Source organism: Gopherus evgoodei, chromosome 16, assembly GCF_007399415.2.
Source record: "Gopherus evgoodei ecotype Sinaloan lineage chromosome 16, rGopEvg1_v1.p, whole genome shotgun sequence".
In the NCBI taxonomy this organism is placed as follows: Eukaryota; Metazoa; Chordata; order Testudines; family Testudinidae; genus Gopherus; species Gopherus evgoodei.
Genome location: NC_044337.1, coordinates 20,981,385 through 21,006,107, shown reverse-complemented (window position 1 = coordinate 21,006,107; position 24,723 = coordinate 20,981,385). Strand labels below are relative to the sequence as shown.

Sequence of the window (24,723 nt, the reverse complement as noted above, 5' to 3'; positions counted from 1 at the left end):
CCGCGCCCCAGGCTCTGAGCCGCCCGCGGGCAGCGCTCTCCGCCCGGCGCTGAGCCCGAGGACTTGGCGGAGCGGTAAGGGGGGGCCCGGGGCGGGGGGGCGCGGGCCGCCGGCCATGGCTCGCGCAAAGTTTGCAAGGTGACCGCGGGTGGGTGCGTGGGGGGGCGGCACCGACCCCGCCGCCGGCTCGGGGAGGGGGTGTCTGCGCTTGGAGATCCAGGCGAGAAGGAAGCTCCCCCCCCCCCCCCCCGACTGCTTGTATTCTGTAGGTTTAGCTGGATTTTTGTTGGGGGGGGGGGGTCCTTTGGCGGATCCTGACATGCCCCCCCGCCGGGCTTCGCCAGGGGCTGAACCTGCTTCCCCCGGGGTGGGGCTGTTGCATTAATTAACAATCCCACCCCCCTCTCGCCAGAGCGGTTGTTAGTTCAGGCACGTTGGCAGCTCGGCGGCTGCTGGCCGCGCAGGAAAGTTAGCGAGAGAGGAGATCGCCGGACCCTCCCCAGCGGCGCTGCCTTATTCCACGGGAGCTTTGGCCCCGCGTGTCTGGGACTTTGTATGCGCCGCATCCGCCTGGGGACCCGTTTGCCGCTTGACTCCGGCTGGCCGGGACCGTGTGTGTCTCTTCCCCCCCCCACACCCCCCCAAAATGGATTTAATTTTGAATGTTTTTGAATCAACCAATCACAGCTCTGTGGGCGACCGGCTCCTAGGTAAGTCCTGCAGCGGGGAGTTTTGCTGCACAGTGAGACCGGTGGGGAGGTCCTGGCTGGTGGAGACAGGGAAAGTGGGGAGGGTGTGAGTGTAGCTGGGTGTGCCCCCTGCCCCCAATTCACAGGGCTGCCCCCTTCTCTCCCAGCGCTGGGACATGTGGCGCTCACCCCCACTTGATGCTCTTTTCCACCCATGGAGGGAGGGCTGGGGGGCAAGCCGTGCCCATGAAGGAACCTGCCCTTGCTGAAGCCAGGGGAGGCTGGGGTGCTGGCCATCTGCCAAGATCACTTCCCAAAGCACCGCAGAGCCGTGAGGGAAAGGAGTTACCCGGACCTGGCTCGTGTCATCACCGCACGGGCTGCTCCCTAGCCTGGGCTTTGGGCACAGACCCGGTGTGTGCACGTCTGAGTCCCATCTGAGCACTGGCAGAGGCTGCCCTTTGCAGGGCCGAGTAATTAGCCTAGGAAGCTTTGCCTTGGAGAGGCCACAGGGTCCTTCCCGAAAAGGGGATTAATGTCTCTGGAATGTAGGAGAGTCTCTGACGTTCCTCGGGCTGGCAGCGATTTTTCATCTTCAAATATTCACTTCCTGGCGCGAGCGGCAGAGGCACTGCTTTTATTTCTGCTGGGGATGGGGGCCCAAATGCAAACATTCCTTTTGAACTTCAGTGACAGCAGAGACCCGGTGTTCCTGGGCTGGCTGCTCTTCCTGTCTTAGTATATTCTCTTTGAGATGCAGAGAAAATGAATATGATTCCACCCATTATTCTGGAAAACAAGGGGAGTATTTTCAGTTTGGGACTGACTGCCTTGGTCTTGCCTGGAAAGGCGCCTTGCTCTCTAGCAAATATTTAACAAGCTGGGAATGTGTCATTTCCCAGGAGTAGCCCAGCTTTGCTTGGATAGGGCCAAATCCAGGGGGGAATCTAAACTGGTGTTTGTTGCTTCCTCTTCTAGCCCACTTGGTGTGCAAGTCATACCCATTTAGACTCACCTGTGATTCCGCAGAAAGCCTTGCATTGCGTGGGCGTATCAGGCTATGCCAGGGGCCTGTGTGAGAAAAGATCATCCTGACGATTACACTGAATTAGGGGTTCCAGTCCCTGTTCTGGCAAAATTCCCACTGATGTCAAAGGGATCCTGTCCCGAGTGAAGGCTGCCTTTGATTGTTAGCTGGTAATAATAGCTAAGACTGGATTCTCATCCTCTCCCCTTTGGGTAGCATCTTACTTCACAAATGGCCCAGTGAGACTAGAGCAGGGAGAACCAGTACGGATACATGACTTCAACCTTTGCCCTGAAACTGGACATTTATGCATGAGGGATGGGGAAAGGAGTTTCTTTTTTTTCCCATTCAGATGTTATTTTTTGCATGTTTTCTGCACTTCCGGGTTCTGTCTCAGAGCACAGACACCAACAGCGAGTGAGGCTGCTCTCTAGGAATTTCCAGCCTGGCTCTGTGGACTCAAGAGGTTAAGGTAGTTGGGAAGAGAAACCTTCAAAATGAAGCTTGCCCGCTACTCGTGGATGGGAGTTTCCGAAAGCCCTGACCTCCCCTGCTTTAGCCTGTCTGTCTCTGTAACTCTAGTACCTGCTGTCTGTCTCAGAATAATAGCACGAAAAGTACTTGTTTTACTAAACTGAAGGCCAAATTCCCACTGAAGTCAGTGGGTGTCTCCCAGTGACTTAAGGGGAAACTGAAACAGGTCTTAATGTCATAGTCTGGTTTAATATGAAAACCGATCAGAGGGTGACTTGCATTTTTCAGTGGCATGTAGCGGCTCGCTGATGTGGTTGCCCAGAGATCTTTGCTGGGTTTGTTTTGCTTGGCTACATTTGGACAGGCTTGCCTGAACTTTAGCTGAGGGACTCAATAACCACTAAAATTTGTCTCATTGAAGCTGTAAATCTTATTGGTAGTTTGCAGGGTGTATTCATGGTTGCGTGCAAAGTCCCCAGGGTAAAATACATTGTGTTGTTTATATTTTAAATCAATTCCAAGGCATAAACTAAGGCAGGAGTATGTTTTGCAATTAAAGGGACAGTATCAAGATAAAAATCGTATGTCACTCAATGATGTTGTCTTAGCTGTGTTTACTAATGATATCGATGGTGATTAAAACTAAAAGTATTTTAAAAATCAAATTTACTTGATGCCATTTGTTTACTTTTTGCTCTTCACTTCTCTAGGGGAGTGAAACTCAGCTGGGCAGTATCACTTTCTGTTTATAGTCAGTTTAATTTTCATGCTGGCGCTCTGGTCCGGTGCTGCTGGATTTGGGGGTTTATTAAGAAGTGCAGAGAAATGTTTGAATTAAAATTCACAGAAATAAAAAGTAAATTCTGTCAACCCTTCAAATGCGTGCCTTTTGGCTGAAGTATTTCAGACCTGACGGAGCCCTCTGAAATGAGCGGTACCAGAAGAACTCTTCGCTTTGTTCATTATGATCTTAGCTGTCTATCCTTTCCCTTGATTTTGTTAACTGAAGGCTAATATAACTTATGTTTTCTCAACTATAGACTGAGCCCTCTGGTTCTAAGGGCAGACGTCTCTACAGCTGGAGCTAAAAGAGTGGCTATTAGCCAAGGCTGACACAACCTCTGTTTGTGGCCCATGGTTCATCAACCTCTGTTTGTGGCCCTGACACTGCTATAGGGGAACAGAACACCCCACTGAGTGGGTTACACTAGCAATAATCCTGTGATATGCATAAGGTCTGCAACATCAGCCCCCTTATAGAGATAAAACTCCCAGTAAAGTGGGTGAGAGCTTTGCCTGATTAAGGATGGTGAGACTGGTGCCAATGGCTCCCAGGACTGGAGAGTTTGCATGATCAGAACTAGCTTTTCCCTATGTTGTGATGGAAAAGTCACTGAGTGTGTATTTTATTGGCAGTGTCTGCTGAGGCTCATGGAGAACGGCGCACACAACCCAATCATCCGAGATGTCTATGCAGCTGCCAGCCACCTGCAACAAGCAGCAGTCAACTCTTCTGCGAATGGGAGTGGCTGCAGAGATCTGATGGTCAAACTGACTGAGGGGCAGTATGTGCTCTGCAGGTGGACTGATGGACTCTATTACATTGGAAAGATCAAGAGGGTAAAGTAGGCGTTCAAAGCTCTGTGCAGTCTGACACGGTTCCCTGTTACTTACTTATATACCAGAGATGTGCATGAATCAGAACCTAGATCCAAGTTTTGTTGGGCGGGAGCGGCCCTGGAATCTGAACCTGGATCCTGATCTGAACCTCCCAGCAGATCCTAATCCCAATATCTCAATAATGGGAGTTACCCAAACCCTGCCTTCAAGTACCCTCAAACTTTGGGTGTTTTGAAATCTGGATTCAGGTCCCAGTTTAAAAAGAGAGAGATGTGTTCGCCCAAAGAGCTAAACAGAACCCCCTGTTCTCTGATAACACTGGACCTGTGCAAACCTTCCTGGGCTCATTTCCTAAGGGCTTCCCAGGCTAAGCCTTGCAGTTTGCTTCACAGGGTACTGACCCCTGCAAATCTGTTTGGAGGTTTGCCAGACTCCAAGAGCAGTTCCTCCTCCACGTGCTCAAGTCCCCAGTCCTATCTCCTCTCCAGGCCCCCCAGACCAGCTTCTTTCACATACGTTGGGCATGGGCGGCAGGTATAATAGTCATGGAGAGGCGTTGTCTCCCCTGGCATGGCCGTTCCTGCCGCCCGACACCTGGGCCCTGGTGCCGCCCCCTTCTGGCCTCTTCCCCTACCTGCTCTGACCTGCTTCCACGGCTTGCTGCTGCTGCCTGGGGTAAGGGGGGGGCAGTGAGGAGACAGCGAAGGGGATCCCTGAGTAACTTTACGCAGTGAAGAATCAGAGGGGTAGCTGTGTTAGTCTGTGTCCACAAAAACAACGAGGAGTCCGGTGGCACCTTAGAGACTAACAGATTTATTTGGGCATAAGCTTTTGGGGGTAAAAAACCCACTTCTTCAGATGCATGGAATGAAAATTACAGATGCAGGCATTATTATACAGGCAGTATAATGCCTGCATCTGTAACTTTCACTCCATGAATCTGTGTATTTTTGTTGGAAGTTGGCCTTTTATCAAATTACCTGAAACAAAAAATCCCAGCAACGTATTTCATGTGCAATTTTATAGCAACATTTGTACTTTTTATTTCCCACAAGTTCTAGTCTTGACTCTGCCGCCAACTTCCTGTGTAATGTTGTAAGACACATAACCTCTCTGTGCCTCAGTTTACTTACCTGTAAAATGGGGAAAACCTTAACACACACCCAACTTTTGTAAAGTAATTTGAGAGCCCTCCATGGAAGATGCTGGCTAAGTGTTAACAGGAAGAATAGGCTTGTGAAAGCTATCCAGGGTCAGTGGGACACATCCAGTGATTGTGCTGAGATGCTAAACAGCCCGACTAGTGGGGTTAAGACCAATTCTGCAAGTGGGTGCAGATTTGGGGACTCATTCTTAGGCTGCTAGTTTCCATCCAGCCCATGTCAGTGGTGACCAGAAATAATTTCATTTGATGGCTGGTGAAATGAGTTGAGCTTCAGTCCAGTTTCTAGAGGGTAAGCAGATCGTCATGTTAGTGGGTTCCTCCGCAGAGATGCCAAGGGCTGGATGAGTGTGGGAAGAAATACTCTCTCATCTCTCGATGGTGCTGCACAGCAGGAGTGGGCACTGGTGCTGCCTGTGCAACTGATAGGTGGCAACACAGCCAGCTTTGGTTTTCAGGGCTATTAGTCTAGCATTCCTCACCAAAACAAAATGCAACTGGATGTTCCTTTAAAATCCACATACTGCAGCGAGTTCCCGCGGCAGAGCTGGCAGAATGTTGTGAGTTTTAAAAATACACTTAAATTGAAGGGGATAAAATTGCACCTGACGTCTCTCTTGTTTGCACAGGTAAGTGGCTCCAAACAGAGCTGTCTTGTGACCTTTGAAGATAACTCCAAGTACTGGGTCCTTTGGAAGGATATTCAGCATGGTAAGTGATGCTTTGGTCTCTTCTCCTGCCCTGGGGTTTTTTAAACAGGCAGGGACAAATCTCACCAGGGGCTCAGCAGCGTCTGCTCCTAAGGTTGGCCTGAAGCCCCCCCCCCCCCCCCCCCCCCCAGACTTCCCTTTTTCTCTTGTCTTGCTGGAGTGGCTATAGCTGCGTGAGATCTGGACACTGTTTATTCAAAGGTAGCTCTGGGGCATCTTCTTCCATTGCTCCCAGCTGACTCCTTTGCTGCCCTACACTGGCTCTTCATTTGGCAGGAGCTGGGATCTTTACCCTGTGGGTCACCGAGCCTGGGTGCCAAGTTAGATAGTAGGTTTTGGTATAACATACGTGTGATGCAGCCTGACTCCGCCTCCCCTGCCCAGACTCATCTAGTGAATGCCCCATGGAAACCTACTGCCTAGGCACCGGTCCCCCTCTTGCAGCACCCCATTCCCCGTCCGTAGGATTTCTGCCCCACTCTGCGCTGCGTGAGGACGGGGTCAGTGCAAACGCCACTAAAGTCATTCTGTTCACGCGCTGATATTTCTGATGTGCCAAGTTGCCTGGTCTGGATGAAGGCTCCAAATGTACCTTGCTGGGATCTGTGGGATGTATTTGCATCAGTGCACGTAAAAAAAAACAAAAACAAAACAAAACAAGGCATTTTAACCCTTTCAGTGCTGCCCAGAGCAGCAGGTCTGTCCAGAAAATGATCTGTTTGTCTGAGTGGACATTCCTTTAACCCCTTGGAGCCATTTGTTTGACTGGTGATCTGGAAAATATTAGGAGGAGGAAGAACTGTTTGGGTGTTCTGGCTAGACTAATGGTGGTTCACTGGGCTGTGTTTGTCTCTGGCTGGTGCTTGCGTCATGCCCAATGGCAGGACTCTTATCTCTGGCTTATGTCCTGTCTGTGTGATCATTTAGCTCCATTTGTTTGGAGCTGTGAATTTTGCCGATGTGCCTGGGTTTTTCCCAAGGGGGATATTCCTCATCCTAATGGCCGAGGCCGGGTCAGGAGTCCCGACAGAGGCCACCAATGCATTTTCCCAAGGGCTGGGTATGCTCTTTAGTGAGGCACGTCTCCTACTGCTCTCGGGGGGGTTGTGTGTCTGGTACCTGGAGAACCCTTAGCCACTGGTGGCCCAAGGATTGAGAGACTGGAACTAGGAAACAGGCCTAGGTCTCATGTATGGTAATGCAGAGCTCAGCAGGTAGCTACTCTCCCAATCCCATCAGACTGGCCTCATGCTGCTGTGTCACCTGGATGATGAAGCTGAATAGTTCTAGTCTAGAAAAAGCAGATGCCTCAGCTGGTGCCTTTTGTTCACCTAGGGTGACATTTTCCCCCCTGCCCTGTGCTGAAGACCAACCCTTTCATAGCAGCAGTAGAAATCTGAAAAGGATCCAGTTTATTATTTGGGGAGGGTTAAATAATAGGATAATTATTCTGGGATAAGTAGCGGCATTTATAAAGCGCTGCTCATCCCACAGAATGCCATTTACATTTTTCTTTTTAAACAAAACATGCAAGAATAGCTTCATCTTCACTGAAACGGGGATGTGCCTCTGGCAATCCTTACACCTCAGTTTTAGGACAGGGAGTGAAGGAGGATACGTGCCCTGCTGGGACTATGGCCACTGGTTCGCTCTGGAGCAGTTCCTCCCCTCTGTGTGCAAGTGATAGGATTTGCCCTCAGGGGATTGTGTGCTCATGAGGGGTGGGCTGTGAATGTGCGTATGAGTAAAGGTTGAGATGAGCTTCCACTGAAATCAAGCCTCTAGTTGGTTCTCGCTCAGTATGGTAAGCACTTGGCCATCCATTTGGATGAAGGATGGAACAGGGATCCCAGTTCCGTGCACCTGTTCATAGCAATAAGAAACAGAGGGAAAGAAATGTGGCCTAGCAGCATTATCTTGAAATAGGAGGACTTTGAAACTTCCCTGAGACAAGAGCAAGTCTTTAAACCTTCCACTTTATTTCTGATCCAAAGACAAAGGGGGAAATCGTGACTCTATTTTAGTGAACGGGAATTGCACTCGGAATATATAAATGCTGCTAGAGCCTGCGTCTCTGCTCACACCGGTAGAATTCCATTGCTCCAATGGATGTACTTTGGATTTGCCCTGGTGCGAGTGATATGAGAGTCCGCCCCATAGAGCCAATTTATGGGCTGCCTTGGTACAGAAGTCTTGATTTTTGCTACAGGCCAAAAAAAACCTATAAATTCTCCTGCTCTTGGACGTATCTTCACAAGCGCATGTCATGGGAATGATGTGGTTTTTTTCACCCCAGCTTTCTGGCTCAGCTCTATGCACACTTCAGTGTTTTGCCAAGTCTGGCGAGTGTAGGGGCCAAGACAAAATCTGCTGGTTCTGATCCAACAGGTCAGTTCTTAGCTGGAGTTTCTGCAGATGCCGGCAAGCCTCGCTTTGTTACGGATGTCCCTCCCAGACAGACCTGGGAACATATGTTAGCTGAAAAGCAAATATCATCCTTGGGGGAAACTATTCTCCTCTATGAACCAAAGTGGGTCAGAACAGAAGCATGTGCAGGTGTCCAAGGGGATTCTGGGTTGGGTTCTGGGTTAGGCTCTAGCCTGCATACGTGTCTGCACGTAGGAGTATTACTGCTGGTGAGCCCGTGGTTGAGCCAGGAGAAGAACTTAGGAGCTGCCCAGGTTCTTTCCTTTAGCCATATAATATGGAGCATGTGTGTTTGAGGGTAGAAATAGAATTTTGCCAGCGGACTGTCTCCCCGCCTCTCCCTCCCCTGGTATTTCCATCATGCATCTCTGAACCTGCTGCTCCCTTGCTCTCTTTTTAGCTGGTGTCCCCGGAGAAGAGCCAAAGTGTAACATCTGCCTGGGAAAGACATCAGGGCCCCTGAACGAAATCCTCATCTGTGGAAAATGTGGTCTAGGTAAGAACGAGTGCTGCTCCAGGTGGAGTGTGATGCCCCCCGGATGGTGGAACTGCTTCAGATTCCAGTGGTCTTCTCAAAGTGGAGAGGGGCCCAGCATGCCTGGTTCCCCCTCCTGCAGGCTCTGTGCTGCGAGGGAGCATGGCTCCCTTGCTTCAACATTTCTGGCTGACCCTGGCAGTGACGGTGGCTTTCGTTTTTCTGTGTTTTCTGGCCCTGAAGGGCCACAATGTCGTTGTTCGGGAGGGAAGGAGAAAATGAACTTTTCTCACAGAGTAGCAGATCAAGATGGAGGGACAGGGGATCCGCTTGTCCCTTTTTACACTAAGTGGATACCTAGAGTTTATTAATACAGGGTAGCTGATGAGCAGAGTCAGCTCTTTCCCCAGTATGGTGCCATGTGTCCCTCTGACACAGTGAAAACGGGTGGCAGTCGCTGAAAGCCAGGTGCCCAGCTTGGCCACTCTCAGGCAGAATCCCCGTTGGCTTTGGGGTCCCAGCACCGCTGTGAGACAGGTTAGAACCCCAGGAAGCAGCCGAGGAGTATTGTGACGTTTCGTGTGTGGTTGTGAGCAGAGTGTGTGTACGTTTGGGGGAATGATCGGGGCATAGGCTGCATGGGGCTACATGTACGTTTGGGGAGGATGAATGAAAGTGCATGGGGCGGGTAACAGGCAGGGGTGTTTGCAGGGGATGAATGGAGGGCGTGTGTGGTGTGTATGTATTGGCAAGATGAGTGGGGCTGTGAATGGGTGTCCATGGGGAGTGTAAGTTTACGGGGAATGGGATGCAGCTAATGTTTCCTCTTGATTCATTGAACCCCACCAGGTTTCCCATGGCTCTAATATGCTGACTGCAGGGGAGCTGTCGTTAATGCTGGATGCGTGCTGAGCTCCAGGCTGGCCTTTCTCTGGCAGGGAGAACCCGACGTTATCCAGTCGGGGCTACAAGATACCGTTTAATCCCCTTCCATGATCATTAGTGGCAGCTGTTGTGTGTGTTTGCGGCTGTGCCACACCTGTGCGCACGCAACCACTGCCTTCTCATTGGGCAGCTAATCTCTGTGCTCCCAGGAGGCTCTTGCTTGCTGTACACTGATTGTCCCTCCTCTAGGTTACCACCAGCAGTGCCACATCCCGGTGGTGGACAGCAGCGACGGCCCCGTGCTGACGCCCTGGTTTTGTCGGAGATGTATATTTGCCCTGGCTGTACGGGTGAGTGAGGCTCGCCATCCTGCTCGCCAACTCTCTGGTCCGTTTTGGTTCTGTGGGTGTGGCAGTTACAAGTTAACTCCTTCCCTTCCAGGGGCTGCCAACCCCAACAAGAACCTGCCCTGCCAAGTGATGTTTGCTGGGCAAACTCTCGGCAGTGAGTGGCTGACTGCGCTGGGCTTACCCTGGCGCTTAGCTTAGGGGGACTGGGCAAAAGAGCCCTGCATTCCTATGCAGGGGTAAAATCCTTTGTAGCTGATGGCAAGAGGGCAGGATCCCCCCCCTCTGTGCAGGGACAGAAGGGAGCCAGTTTGCATCGCCCCTGCTTGGGGGCTGCCGGTTCAGCACCCGCTGCTCCCTCTGGAAGCCCACCCTAACTTGTGCCCTGTGGCAGGGCACAGAATCATAAGGATTCACCTTGGCTGTGCCCCCCATGTGGGGGCAGGGAGAGCTCCTGCAGTGCTGGCCTAGCTGTCTCTGTGCCTAGGGGGGCCCTGCTGCATGGAGGGAATTTACCGGTGGGGGGCAGGGCATGGCAGCCCCTTTGCAGCAGCCAAGCTGGCAGAAGGAAGCCGTGCTGCAGGGGGGAAGTCACAGCTCGGTCAAGATCTCAGCTGAAATAACCGTGGAAAATCCTGGAAAACATTAAAAAGTGACTGTTACTCCTGGGACCTGCCCATTTTAACAGGGGAAAGGGACTTAACCCCTTGTTCCTTGCCTCCTGTACAACAACTTTGTTCCCTTTCACTCCAGCCCCCAGCTCCTGCCAGTGGGTGTCAGTGGCCAGAAAGCCCCCTTGAGAGGTCCTTGCTGCTAGTGCCCATGTCAGGCTTATGGAGCAGAGATGGGCTTAAGCCACAGAGCTCAGCCCTGCTCCCTCCAACTTCTGGGGGAGCATCGCCAGGCCTATATCAGTGTAGAGAGAAATTCAATTCCCAGGCTTTCCCTGGCACTCACTTCTCTTTGCCCCAGTAGGCTGTATTCCATGATTGATTTACACAGTACCTTTCACAGGGATTGAGGTCCTGGATGAGAAGACCTAAATTTTCAGAAGTGACTAGTGATCTGGGGGCCTTGCCTAGCTGCTGCCCTTTAAAGGGGCCTGCTTTTCAGAGAGTGCTGACCCTCTGCCCTGTGCAGATCGGGCCCTTTAAAGGAATCTCTTGCTAGGGACCCAGATGTGGAGACTGCTGCAGTTGTTGTCACTCTGGTGACTGTCAGCCAACATGAACCCCAAGCTGATGTAACGCTAGAGGATTGCAAATACTGGAAGTAGAGCATTGGGGAATTCAGGAATGCAATAGCAGGGAAAGAGGACATGTTTTCAGCTAAGGCTGAACTGACACTATGGGAGCACCAGCATGAGTGTCTGGTAGGAGTTGCAGTTGAGCACCCCAGCACTCCTTCAGCACCTTTGTTAGAAGAGGCTTATTGGGCTTTACCCTCATGGATTTGTTTCCACGCTTCCCACTGGGTATGACACCCATTTTGCAGGTGGGAAAACTGAGGCACAGAGAGGGGAAGTAACTGCTGGGCAGCCTTGCTCTAGTCAAGTGCCAGAGCACCCTGACTCTTGGCCCCCTGCTCTGACCATGAGCTCCTTTCATGCTGCCTCCAAGCCTGGGACCTGAGCCTGCATCCTTGCGTCTGATAGCAAAATGCCCATTGCCTTCAATGGGGCCAGGCTCACACCTCTAGTGACAAGCTTCCTCATGCACAGCTGTGCTGACCCTGTGTTCTGGTTGGTCCTGCAGAAAGGGGGTGCCCTGAAGAAGGGAGCCATCGCCAAGACGCTGCAAGCAGTCAAGATGGTGCTGTCCTACAACCCAGAGCAGCTGGAATGGGATTCTCTGCACAGGACCAATCCGCAGCAGTGTTACTGTTACTGCGGGGGCCCTGGAGAGTAAGGCCCCAAACTTATTACACTGCACTTGGGTTTGAATGTGGCTATCAAGGATCAGACTTTTAATGGTATGATGTGCCCCCTCCTCCAGTATACCCGAGACAGCTGTGTCCCCATGGGCTCAGCTGGGCCTGCACAGCGGCAGGGATCTCTGCAAGCAGCTCTGATGGCAGCATCTGGACCTTACTTACCAACTCTGTGGCTGATGCCTGAGCCAGACTAGAAAACAGCTCCCTCTCCCATAACTGTTGGTTTGCTGAGCAGGGCCAGGGAGAGTGAGACAGAGGCGGGGGAGGGGTGGGGTAACAGAATATGCCCAGGAAGCAAACCAGGGCTGCTTCGATTTCAATCGCTGTTCAGACTCAGACTGCACTTTAGTCCACATGAGCCGGGCTGCTGAGTGTTACTCTCACACCACCTCAGCTTGGTGAGGGAGACAAACAGAGCTAGCTGGCACAGACTGACTCTCTGGGCTGTTTTTGATCTTTGTATCATGGCAGCAACTGAGATCAGGGCCCTGTTGTGCCACGCATGATACAAAAACATAGGGAGAGACAGAGCCTGGCACAGTGAAGCTTCCAATCTAAATAGACAAGACTGAGCAAAGGACATGTCATTATCCCCGCCGTATAGATGGGGCACTAGGGCACAGAGCTGAAGGCTTGCCCACCAGTGCAGAGGAAGACTGTTACAAAGCCTGGGACTGGTGTCCCAGTCCATTACCTTAATCACTAGGCCATCCTTCCTCTCTAAGGCAAGTGTGAGATAGAAGGTCAGTTCCTAGGAAAGGCTTTTTTGAGGGTGCAGTTCTCACCCAATATGCATGTGTCATGTTCTGATTTTGCAGCGTTTCCCATTCCCCCTGAATGTGTCTGAGCAGGATGCCCTGTCCCTGGGAGGAAGGGGATGGGTTGCAGTTCACTCAGCACTCTGGGATGCAAGGGCTGCTTCCCCTGCTGTAACAGTAAACTGCAGGCAGGAATCCCCCATCCAAAAATAACCCAGTTGGGGAAAGTCACGGACAGCCAAAATAACCATCTAGAGAGCTGCTGCACGGTGCATTTGCAGTGAGGTTTCCCATGTGCTCAACTGGGAGAGGCTGCTGAGAAAGCCAGCTGTTCCAGCGAGCTGCTGAGAGGTTACCCGTGTGATCAATATATCTAATCCAGCGGAGAAGGCTGCGACCAAGTAGCTTTAGTTACTGAACTTACATTTGATAAAAAATATTGTTGGGGAAATCCAGGTCTGGGTAGAACCTGGGATCTTCCAAGGAGCCCCTAGCTAAGTGCCCAGCACCCAGGGCAGTTCAGTGGGGCTGGCTGACTTCTTTGCCTCCTTCGAAAACTCCATTTGGACTCCCCTTGCTCCTCCTTTTTAATGTAAATGTCAATGGTGGTTTTTTTTTTTTTTTTTTTTCAAAGACAGCCCTTCCCCCACAACATTACAAATCCAGACCCAGGAGGCCTGATTCTCCACTGTCTTGTGCCTTGCGCCTTCATTTCCACCAGTGTGGAGGGGGTATGGAATCCTGACATTCCCATTTGGGGAGCATTGCACGCCCATTTTGCACATTTACTTTGCCCCGGTGTCAACGCCTGCCCAACATGCTGCGCAATCGAGAATTTTCTCCATTCACCTGTAGAGCACCATGTATAGCAAAGGGGTTCTGGTCATAATGCGCCTCGTGGCACCTCCGAGAGTGTTGAAATCTAGTCTCTCTTCCCAGATGGTACCTGAAGATGCTGCAGTGTTACAGTTGCAGGCAGTGGTTCCACGAGGCCTGCACGCAGTGCCTTAGCGACCCCATGATGTTTGGAGACCGGTACGTCCTTCCCCAGCTCACCCTGGTTTGTTCCGTGCATCCCTGAGGGTCGAGCAAGAGTTGTGAATTGGTCAGTCCGTATGTCCTCCCCCCGCTGACTGTTAACACGCTCACAGCTGTGTTGCGAGTAGCTGGAATCAGTGAGGTTGGGTCTCTTCATCCCAGGCTAACGACTTCCTTCAGGTGTCCTGGGAGTTGCTGCTCAGCTGAAATCCTGGCTGGTTGCTAGGCTGAGAGCTGCTGGATTCCAGCAAGCAGCGGTCCAGAGAGAGCTGCTGGTTTGAGTTCACTGACTGAGCGAGTCTCTCCCTCCGTCTTGTCTATGTGGACACTCAGAGCATGGCAAGCCGGGGTGCAAGTCTGCCCTGCTCTAGCCTGCCGGGCCTGGGGACCCTGCTGCTGTGCACTAACAGTTCCCGAGTGGGATTTGGAAGCACCCCGAGGAACTGTTTGTGTGCAGCAGCGGGGCCTGCATGGACACTTGGTGCGTGGATGGCTAATGTGGAGCAGATCTGCACCTTGCTTGCTGCGCACTAACTGTGCATGTGTGGACAAGCCCCAGGTAGTGCATATCTGGCTGTGTGTGGAGGAGGGGAGTCCTTGCCCTTTTGTGGGCAGGGAGGGTCTGTAGCTGGGAGGTTGCTCCTCACTCATTTCTAACCCCCCAACCCGGTGCAGTCAGGGAGTGTTCTGGCAGGCAGCCTGCAGACAGGAGACTGCCAGGCACAGCAGAGAGAATGGCTTTGCTCTGCTGATCTGAAGCAACTGGCATGGGCCATGCCAAACTAGTGCAGAGGCAGGCAATGAGCCTGTCATCCCCTCCCCGGGCATTGGTGGCACATCTCCCAGCCACATGTGGTGGGCAGAGGAGAGTGCCAAGCTGAGGTTGGATTCTGCCTGCCCAGCCCAGCAGGCAAAGGGGTGCTTCGGTTCCTCTCTAGTAACCCCCTCTGGCTGACCCAAAGGGCTCTGCAGTGACCTTCTCTGCAGCTGAGGATGGGAGTGGGGCAGGGGCTGGAGGAGGGAGTGAAGCCTGCAAGCATTGGCCGGGGGAGCGGAGTGACTTTGGCCCCAATCTGGGCCAGAGGCGAACACAGCCTGGCACGTGCAGGGGGATGGGTTCTACCGCAGTCATTGCCCCACATGGGCACAGAGGATCCTACTGTAATGCTGAGACCTGCTGCCCTTTGGGGAGGATGGGCTGAACCTTGGGCTGTCCTGTTGGAGAGATGAGCCCATATCCATCCCCCTTCTCAGCTGCCCCCCACCTTACCATGCGTTTCTCTCTCTCTTTTTTAGGTTTTATGTGTTTTTCTGTGCGGTGTGTAACCAGGGGCCAGAATACATCAAGCGCCTGCCCTTGAGATGGTAAGAGTTGGCGAGTAGTCACTTTGGGACCAAGAGATCAGGGCTGGAAGCTGGGGCTCCCAGCTGGCGGGGCGAAGCCCTGACTCCTGGACTGCCAGCCTCTGCCTGTGCTGCTCTCTTGCTCGGTCAGGGACTTTCAGAGTTGTCCCTGGAACTGCAGGGTCTGCGAAGTGCCTCCACATGGCCCAGGGTTGTAACTGTCCCTTGGAAGAGATGTAGCCAAGCAGATGCACATGCTGCAGCAGAGCGAGGTCATTTTCTCCTGTACCGGGGCACTATTTATGGCTGCTGCAGGAATGGTGGGATCAACATGGAGAGGGACAGAGGGACGGCTTCTCTGAGAGGTTCTTTACTTTATGAAGTGTAATACACAGCAGCAACGCTGGGAACCACTGTTCAGCACAGTGAGAAGGCCAGAGAGAAGCCAGTGTCTAATGGATTCCTTTCCCCTTGGTGCCCCTTCGAGTGCAGAGTGAAGTGTCTTCAGCTGTCACTTTCTTCTGGGAACTTTCTGTGCAGTTCGGGGGCGGGAACAGAACCCTGATCAGCCCATCTGGCTCCCTGATCAGCAGTTTGATAATCAGGAACCATTTATCCTTCCTGGGCCTCATGGCTCTCCCCCTCTGTCCTGCATGCAGCAGGGCCTGGATTTATGGTGGAGGAGGAGTGCTGAATGTGGCAGTCTCCAGGGTTCCCCTGTTAATGGCATCCCCATGGCCGCCTAAGCTGCACACTGAACTGAAGCTGCGTCTTCATGCAGTTACTTGGCCCAGCAGCCTGATTTCACACGCGTTTTTAAAAATCAACGGGCCTGGCTCTTAAAGTTGCCGAGCAGCCGCAATCCAATCCCATCCCATGTGAGCGGCCGCAGCCCCGCCGAACGTCCAGCTCACCACGTCCTGAGTTCCAGCCTAGTGAGCATCCCTGGGTGAGGGCCCCTTTTCCCCCCAAGCTTTGGGGATCTGTGTGGAGGGGCCATTTCCATTTTATTGGTGGGCCTAGGATTTATTTTATAGTTTGGGGTGCATGAAAATGTTTCTGCCCCTTCTGTTCTGACCTGCTCCTCCAGCCCAGGGCTCCACACACAGCTTTGCTGATGCCCCTTAATCCCAACCTGCAGAACTGCTACCCGGTTTGTTCCAGTCTCAGGCTCCTCACTTACAGTCGTCTGATGCAGTTCACTCTGATTTTCTGCCAGCTCAAGCTAATCTGGGATTCAGTGTGTGAGCTTCAGTGATCAACCTGTGCCAGGCAAGCTGGAGCATGGTTCAGTCCCATAGGGGAACAGGCCTTGCCCCTAAAACTGGTGCATATGTCTGTTGAGTCGGTTAGGGACTAGTGGATGGAAGTTTCCTGATAAACAGAAAGAGGGTGATTTGTTTTGTTTTGTGCCCTAAATGGGGAGGCTTCTGACCTTCCTTTGTGCTCCAGAACCATGGAGCTCCTGGAGGTCAAAGGGAATCAGCTTGTCTATTACCCTGCAGAGTACAGGAGCCTCACACTGGCATTTCACCCTCTTCCTGGTGCAGGGAGATTCCCAGGATCTTTGCAGCTTTGGAGGCATCATCTGAACTGGCCCTGGTTAGTTCTGTTCTGAGCCTTTTTTCTGACCTGCAAGCCAGCCCAGGGCTTCTCCTGAGCACATCCTGCTCTGAGAGTCAAGCTGTGTGGCACTGATTTCTAAGGAGGCTGGATCCATGCTGCATGCTTGCCCTATTGTATGTGAGCCAAAGTACATATTTGCCAGCAGATAAGTCACCCAGGTGATCTGGCCACATATCTCTCTCTTTAGTTAAGGGATTAAGTGCAAGTTTATATAGCAGAGACATTATAGGTCAGAGGATAAATAACACTTTCCCCTTCTCTAGTGCTTCTTATCTGAGACTCTCAGAATGCTTTACATGTTTATATTAATGAATTCCCACAATCCCCCATGGTGAAGTGTATCAAGGATATACAGACATTGTTTAACCAGCCACTGAAATGCAGCTATCTCTGGGGTGAAGTACAGTAGCTTTTTAACAGGGTATGCCCATGCTGTATAGCTGGTTTAGAATAGGAATAGAGGGGTACCGTATATAACGGGGGGATATGTATCCAAGGAGGCAGGATGTAATGCAGCCAGGACCTATTTTTATGTGACTAGGAGCCTCTGTAGCCAGCTGCCAGCCTCCTGCACTTTTGTTTTTCAGCTAATATTAGATCAGCCAGGAATCCCCCTCCCCACTGCTTCCACTGAAGCACTGAGCATGTGGCTGAAACTGACAAAAAGCCAGGAAATTAGGAGTGAATCCTGGCACTCCGCAGGTTAGCCAGCCTGGAGGGGCTCAGGTATTTCAGCACGTGGCAAATCTCCCCGCATGCAGAGCCCCTTGCAGGATTTTGCCAAACAGGTCAACGTAACAGCCACTTAATCCTCCTTTTCCTGGCTCCCCTTTGATGGATTTAAACCAGCCCTTTAGTTATTCCTCTAATCCACTTTTGTGCATGTGCAAATACAATGGAGCCTGCTATGACTCTCCAGACCTGCACGGCAGCTACAATGGGGTGCTCTGTCCACGTCCTAGCCAGCATCCCACGCTGCAGATTAACACAATCTGGTCTCAAGCCTTCTCCACAGTGCAGGATGCACCACTGGGTTTCGCTGAGAGGACATGTCTGCTACTGCCTGAAGAATGGCAGCTCCGGGGAAGGGACAGGTGACTTTCTTCCCCTGCTCTGCTATCAGCCATGTAGACTCCATCCATCAGACCCCCTGAGCATCCAAGAGGTTACTTGGAGTAGGATCAGAGGAGAATGGCAGGAGTGGGGAGAAGGCAGCTGCCATGGTGATGGCAAAGCCAGAGCGGGAAGCTCAGGGTTGCAAACCTGAAGTAAATGCAAGTGCATCTGAAAGCAGCTCCTGGCCTAAGTGGGGCCTGCAGAGTCTCAGCAGCTTTTGCACCTTTGCTCCCACAGGGTTGACATTGTCCACCTGGCCCTCTATAATCTAGGCGTCCAGAGCAAAAAGAAGTACTTCGACTTTGAGGAAATCCTAGCCTTTGTAAATCACCACTGGGATCCTTTACAGCTCGGAAAGGTACATACATGGGGCCTGGGATGGGATGGGGGAAGGCAGCTTGGAGGGAACGATAGGCGGCTGCAGGGGAAGTGACGCATGGACCATCCACCCCTTAAAGCCAGGAATGAGGCCGGGCTGACTCCAAAGAACATAAACCCAGGGTTTCTTTGGGAGCCTCTGTTCCTGTCTGCTCAGACAGCAAAAGGGAAAGTGTCACTCAGAGAGAGAGGTGAATTCCGGTGTGTTTAATAGTGAAATCCCATGGTGATAAGCTGTGTCTCTTTGCACTCTGGGCGTCTCTATTAGCGGGAAGGACCCATAAACTGCAGGATGCATTTTAATGGCACTTGTTTGCAAAGGATTGGTGCAGGGGGCCGGGATGGTCACCTTTCTGTGTGCTTCCTCAAGGGGCACAGTGTAGGAGGTATAAAACCGCCTTTGCCTGACTCTTCCTTGGGGGTCCAGGGGGTTTGCCACAGTGGGGTGGATTTTGTGGCTCTGGATGGACTTGGCTTGTTTTCAGCTTAGAAGCAAATTGTTAGCAGGTGTTTGTACAAGGTGCCCGGGCACTGCGGGGTTTGTGGTAATCATTCAGTCAATGACTGTGTGCAGGGCAATCGGGGAGACAGAGGGCACCTGCCTGGGGCATTACCAGAGCTTGCAAGATTGACTCTCATTCTGCCTGCCCACGACGCACTCCCTGTAACCACCCACTCGGCCAGCTCCCTGGCATGGATTCCATCTGGCAGCTCTCTGGCTGGCAGAGGAGCTGGGTTTTATGGGTGGACGGTGTTGACTGTAGATCTGCTGTAGTCCCCATGGCAGCTGGTCTGTTGGGCAGGGAAATGGACAAGGCTAGTTTTGCTGTCCACGCCCAGTGACGTGCTGGAAGTAAATGCAACAATCATTCGTTTAAAAAAATAAATAAATAGAGCAAAGCAAGGGAGGGATTTTAACTCTTAGGAACCCAGCGTGCTGATGTCCAAACAATAAACGCAGTCTGAGCATTTGCATCCCGGAGGTCTGTGGGGGTCTGTTGGCTGAGCGTTTCTGAGCTTTATGCTCAGACCTGCTCAGACCAGAGCAGAAAACTGTAGTGTGGGCTCCCCCATTTGTTTAAGTTCGGAATAACCACGGTGACGCTAACGAGCTCTCTAGCCAGCGTGTGCTCTGTGCTTTGCTGATCACATATTCAAGTTACTGAAATGACCTTTTGGCCAATGCTTTATCTCAGCTGACCAGCACTCCGGCCTCAGAACGTGCTCCACACCTGCTCAATGCACTCAACAGCTACAAAAGCAGGTGAGCCCCGGTGAGGGGACTGTTTGATTCAACATTTCAGCTTCAGCAAGTGTGGGGAAGCTGGAGGGGCTGAAATGACTGGCTTCGCAGGGTTTAGGTGTTGAGGTGTAATGGGTGGGAGAGGGGAAGAGTTGGCCATGAAGACTCCCATTCAGAGCTTAAAAATCAATAGATCACGAGGGGATTTGTACCTTCTGCCCTCTAGATTTTTGTGCGGTAAGGAAATCAAGAAGAAGAAATGCATCTTTCGCCTGCGAATTCGTGTCCCGCCAAACCCCCCAAGCAAGCTCCTGCCAGAGAAAGTACCAGGTTTGGGTGAGAATGGAGCTTCTGAGCTGAAGAAGAGAGGAAAAAGCAAATACGCCCATAAAAACGGGTCTGTGTCCATGCTTTCGCTTCACACTGTCCTCTCTTCCTCCTCCTCCGCGTCTGTCCTCTTAAGAAAACTGGCTTCCCCATAAACCCTTTGAGCTTTCCCTCCATAGAATGTCTGCTTCTGTCTTAAATTCTGACACAGAAATGATAAGTCATGGGGTCCCCTGGGTTATGCAGCATTCCCTAGTTCTTTCCCAGCCACTACAGTAAAGCAGCTTTCCTAGGCTCTCTTGATAATTGTCTGTGTTTCACAGCAAACAAACAGAGACATAAGATTAAAAACAGACACTCTTTCTGGACAGTTGCAGTGTAACATTATTTTATTCCTTAGAATTCAGAACACACAAGAACCCCAAAACAGAGAGAAACAAACCAGGCTGCTCCATAAAACAGAGAGGCCACAACTCACACCACCTTATTGTAACTGGCTCTTTGCAAACTGACTACTAAGCGCTGGTCTCATGGTTCTCTCCAGAGCCCCCTAGGCTGCAAGCAGGACTAGGATTTCAAATGGCAGCTCATAAATTTTACAGTTTTCAAAAGACCACACTCCCCACCCTAGGATTCTCCCTGGCTGCTTGGAACCAAAATAGGCATTCTCTATACACCCCTCTCAGGCCTGTTATGTGATTTGCAGTCTCCCAGCAAGTCTGACTCTAACTGTTCTTTGTCTTTGTTCTTTGCTTTCACAGTTTGCTGCCGCATGAATTTCAACAGCAGAAAAGGCGAGTTGCTAGAAGAAAAAGATCAAAATTTTTGTTGGAGGATGCTATTCCCAGTGTTAGTTTCTCGCTACTCTTTCTTTTGTTACTATCCTTGATGTTGTTTTTCAGGGGTGAATTACTGAAGTTATTTGCTTTTTGTTTTTCAAACACGGAACTGGGCAAGATCCCTGTGCTGCTGCTACCAAGAGACATTTAGGAGGCTTGATTGCTTTCCTCAATTCGCTGTTTTTCCATCCAGCATAGGCTGCGCACTCCCCAGGCAGAGATGACTAATAAAGGCAGGATCAAAGTGCCAATTTGAAAGTTTGCCCTGCTGGCCACAAACCAGCCTTCTGATGCCAGTAACAAGAGGCTCAGCGCAGGAAGTTCCAAATACGTCTTTGTTTAAGTGTCTTCTGGTGGCTAGAGCACTAGGATGAAAGTTGGGTGTCTCGGGTTCTGTTACAGGGTTTGCCACTGACTTGCTGTGAGACTTGGTCTCTGCCAGCATGAGGTGTAAAAATTGATGAAACCATTGTAAAAGACTTAGACATCCTCAGATGTATCAGGTATAATTGTCCCCCGTCCTTCCAAATGCCCTCACAGCTTCTCAGTTACAGACGAGAACCAGGGAAAACGGAACCTCCGCTGGCATGGAACATTTTATTATTTTTAATGAAAAAGGTGCCTTTAGAAAAAGAATGGATGGGATTCCCCACAACCCTCCAGCTGCGCCCAGCTCCAAACGGCAGCCTTCTGCATGCCTGCTCTGCAGAGGGGTAAGGGACCGTCTAAAGCACAGGTCATCTGAGAGCGTGCAGTAGATGGAAGCGGGAGGCCGACGCGGTAGGAAACGCTGGCTGTGATTGCTCACACCGAGTCATGTTGTCAGCTCATGAATATACTTTTTTGCAATGCAGAGTGACTTCACCTCGGCTTGGAGCACAAACCACCACCTGGCCAGTATATTTGACTTTACACTGGATGAAATTCAGAGCTTAAAAAGGTAAATGGCACATCTGTCCCGGGGGCAGTAATGCTTGATGGTAAGAAGAAACCATGCCGGGTTTCTGTGCATGTGTCTCCGCTCTTTGCCATGCTGGGGGTAGCCATCACCGTGGTTCGGGGGTTGCCCTCTTCACTCCCTCGCGTGCTGGGGAGAGGAGAGGTGCCCAAAGGTGAAGGATGTTTGAGGGGCTTAATTGGACAAGTCTCCAATCCCAGATTTATATGAGGAATCAAGATTTTCAGTGGGCACCAGCTAATCTACTTGTGCCCTGTTGGGAAATGGAAGCAGGAGGGTGGGGAGCCCTCGCCGGCTGCTGATGAAAGCCCCATCCTGGCAGGTCTGGAAGTCCTAGGGGTCTGCGCTGGTTACTATGTTCCTGTCTGAATTCTGGGCTTTTAACTAACACAGTGCAGGCCCCCCTGGCTGTCCTGATAGGGATGTGCTGCTGCTCTCCTGAATGTCACCGAACAGGCTGCATGTTTTAGCTGGCGTTCTGTTTGGAGCTGGGTCCTGTACGTACACAGAAGGGCATGTGCTACTGATGCAGCCGGAAATGCTGAGCTCGCACAGTGGCTGAGGTCTGGTCAGGATTGACTTCGGTCTCTCTTCCTTTCAGTGCCAGCTCAGGGCAGACTTTTCTTTCTGACCTGGATTCCACAGATGCTGCCAGCACATCTGGGTCTGCGATAACAAGCTTGTCTTATGAATCGAGGTAAGGGGAGGGGCTGGGCTGGGCTGAGCTGAGACCAGGTTCTTGCCCTTTGTTTTTCCAGCCCCTGATGTGATCCTCATTAACTCTCCATTAACCTCTGGCTTAGGTAGAGTTAGCTCTTGATAATGATTGGTCACTGGAAGCTATCCTGGACTTTTCTCTTCCCTGCAGTTTCTCTCATTGTGGGGCATGCTGCCTCCCAACTGCTCTGCACCCAGAGTGTTTCCAAGTAATTGCTCATCTCTCCCCCCCTCTCTCTCTCTGCCCGGACATTACTTAACTGGAGACTGTCACCAGACATATGTGCCTGGCTCCAAGAAAACCCAGCTTCTGTTTTTTAAATCTCTTCACAAGGATACGCTGCAAATAAGCTGGTCCCAGGTGGTCCTTGGGCACCTGCCAATAAGGATTCCTGTGTCCTTGGCTTGGGGACTCCACCCACTGTACAGCTGATGCCCACAGCTGGCAGCCAGTTAGTTCAGTGCCTATTTGAGGTCATTAAATAAAACTGCCTATTTTCCTGCCATCTGCTTGGCAGGGTGAGGGAAGCACTGTGCTTTAATGCAGAAGGACTGGCCCTGCATTCCTCAGTAAGCAAAACTACCCTTGGCTTGCCTGGAGCTGATGGGAGCTTTTACATTCGTAGGGACAGAGACTCGTTATTCGTGAACTGGCAGCTTTACTGAACACACCCACTCTGCCGAGCCATCTCCATGGGATGTCTCCTGCCCTGCAGTCAGAGCTGTGCAGAGCCCTGCTGAAGCACCTCGCACAGCTAAATGGATTAAAGCTCACAAGCCTCTGGGAAGCTGGCATTAGCGTCATCGCAGAAATGGGTCTCTCTAGGCGCAGCTGGCCATGTTCTGAGAGGGGTACTAGGATACGTCTACACAGCAAAAGAGACCCGCGGCAGTGACACTCGGCCTGCGTCAACAGGCTCGCAAGTCTCACGCTACAGGGCTAAAAATAGTGTAGCTGTTCAGACACGGGCTGGAGCCCAGGCTCCGAGACCCTCCCCTCTCATTGGGTCTCCAGACTATAGCCAGAGTCTGAGCACCCGTACTGCTGTTCTTAGCCCTGTGAGCCTTCGCTTCTTGGTGCACGTAAAGTCTCTCAGCAGCTGGGACGGGAAACTCAAAACCAAAACTTGCTTTCATTAGTCAACATCCTCCAGCTCCCTACTTGGCTGGCTCAGTGCAGGGCCCTGTGGGTCAGGAGCCCTTGATATCACCAGGCACGTGTCTTGTCTAAGGGTCAGCGCTGCAGCATTGTAGTTTCCTTTTGCCAGCATTTCTCTTATCCCCATCCCCTTCTCTCTCTCCCCCTAGCAGAAGGAACGTGGGCAGCCGGAAACGAAAGCTGGCGGCTAAGGCCTACACCCCAGTTGGGGGGAAGAGAAAAGGCATCGAACAAGGCGGGCACCTGAACAGCTGCGCCTCAGAGAGCAGTGAGGTGGCCTGTGCCCCGGAGCGCCAGGATGACGGGATCGACAGCCACACCTTGGAGAGCATCAGCGAGGACGACTCCTCCCTCTCTCACCTCAAGTCCTCCATCACCAACTACTTTGGAGCAGCCGGCAGGCTGGTGTGTGGGGAGAAGTACCAGGTGCTAGCCCGCAGGGTGACTCCGGAGGGGAAAGTCCAGTATCTGGTAGAATGGGAAGGCACCACCCCATATTGATCCCTCTGGCTTGGACCAGCCTGGGAAACCTCTCCTAGAATTAAATAGATCAGTCAAACAAAACCCATGACCTAAACCAAAGGAGGCAAGGGATGTGGATGAACAGGGCTCCTGTGCTGGCCGCGCACCGATGCAGGAGAACTTTGACAGTTCTCCTTACGCTTACAGTGACTTGTGCAGGCGAGGTTTGAAAGGAACACTTAACCGTCTGGAGCAGGGGATCTCTAGGGAGCTGTGAAGGACTTAGGACAGGGTATAGCAGAGGCAGTTGGACATGGCGATTACATCGAAACTTACTGTGAGCCGCGGCATCGGGTGGCTAAAACTGATAGAGTTCTTGTTTTTAATGATGGTTATTTTATTGGTCATGTATATACAACTGGCTTCCCCACGGGACCCCTTGGCTAAGCCAAGGGAGCCATCTTTGTGGAAGTGAGCAATTAGTGATATGGCTTTTCATTGTGATACTCTGTTGCACCATAGAGGCATGATAGGCCCATCCGAACCACCCAGCATCTGGCTGATAGTGCACACATGTCTGATGGAGCAGCTGTTGTGGTGAAAGGAAAGCAAAGAGGGAAGGTTGAGTGGAGAAAGGAAAACCAATCTGTGTAGAGCTCAAACCATCATCCCCTCTAGTAACCATAAAAGTGCTGTTATGCAGAAGAACCACATCTAAGTTCACCAGTGTCTTATGATCACATACAAGCCTTAAATAACAGACACCACTGGTCTTGTTACTAAAGCAGAAAGCACCTATATAACCAGTTCTATAATGCGTAAGGACCCAAGTGTCACATTCTTGTGCTGACAGAAAATGCTGGGCAGGCGGATTCTTGCCAAAGCAATTATATAGTACACTCTACCCTGATATAGCGCTGTCCTTGGGAGCCAAAAAATCTTACTGCGTTATAGGTGAAACCGCATTATATTGAACTTGCTTTGATCTGCCTGAGTGTGCAGTCGCGCCC

General features: G+C 51.5%; 1 protein-coding gene across 2 annotated transcripts; it reads left to right on the top strand.

Annotated features, from left to right (window-relative positions):
• Positions 1 to 24,700, top strand: PHF19 (PHD finger protein 19). 2 transcript variants are annotated; one of them, XM_030536137.1, is made up of 15 exons: positions 1 to 74; positions 3,607 to 3,810; positions 5,602 to 5,683; positions 8,510 to 8,605; positions 9,719 to 9,819; positions 11,571 to 11,719; positions 13,446 to 13,541; positions 14,841 to 14,909; positions 17,868 to 17,988; positions 19,205 to 19,272; positions 19,478 to 19,648; positions 20,340 to 20,427; positions 21,272 to 21,357; positions 21,977 to 22,072; positions 23,404 to 24,700. In XM_030536137.1, exons 2-15 carry the CDS (start codon positions 3,622 to 3,624, stop codon positions 23,750 to 23,752), a joined length of 1,761 nt encoding a protein of 586 aa, XP_030391997.1. In that variant the 5' UTR covers positions 1 to 74; positions 3,607 to 3,621; the 3' UTR covers positions 23,753 to 24,700. The 2 variants fall into 2 exon arrangements, with proteins under 2 accessions (XP_030391997.1, XP_030391996.1); XM_030536136.1 differs by having other exon boundaries at positions 23,401 to 24,700.
• The last annotated feature ends 23 nt before the right edge of the window (positions 24,701 to 24,723 follow it).

Coding starts and splice junctions, on each gene's coding strand:
- PHF19 (XM_030536136.1), top strand. CDS start 3,622: ATGGAGAACGGCGCACACAACCCAATCATCCGAGATGTCTATGCAGCT. Junction 3,811..5,601: donor ACATTGGAAAGATCAAGAGG/GTAAAGTAGGCG, acceptor TTGTTTGCACAG/GTAAGTGGCTCCAAACAGAG. Junction 17,989..19,204: donor ATCCTTTACAGCTCGGAAAG/GTACATACATGG, acceptor GCTTTATCTCAG/CTGACCAGCACTCCGGCCTC.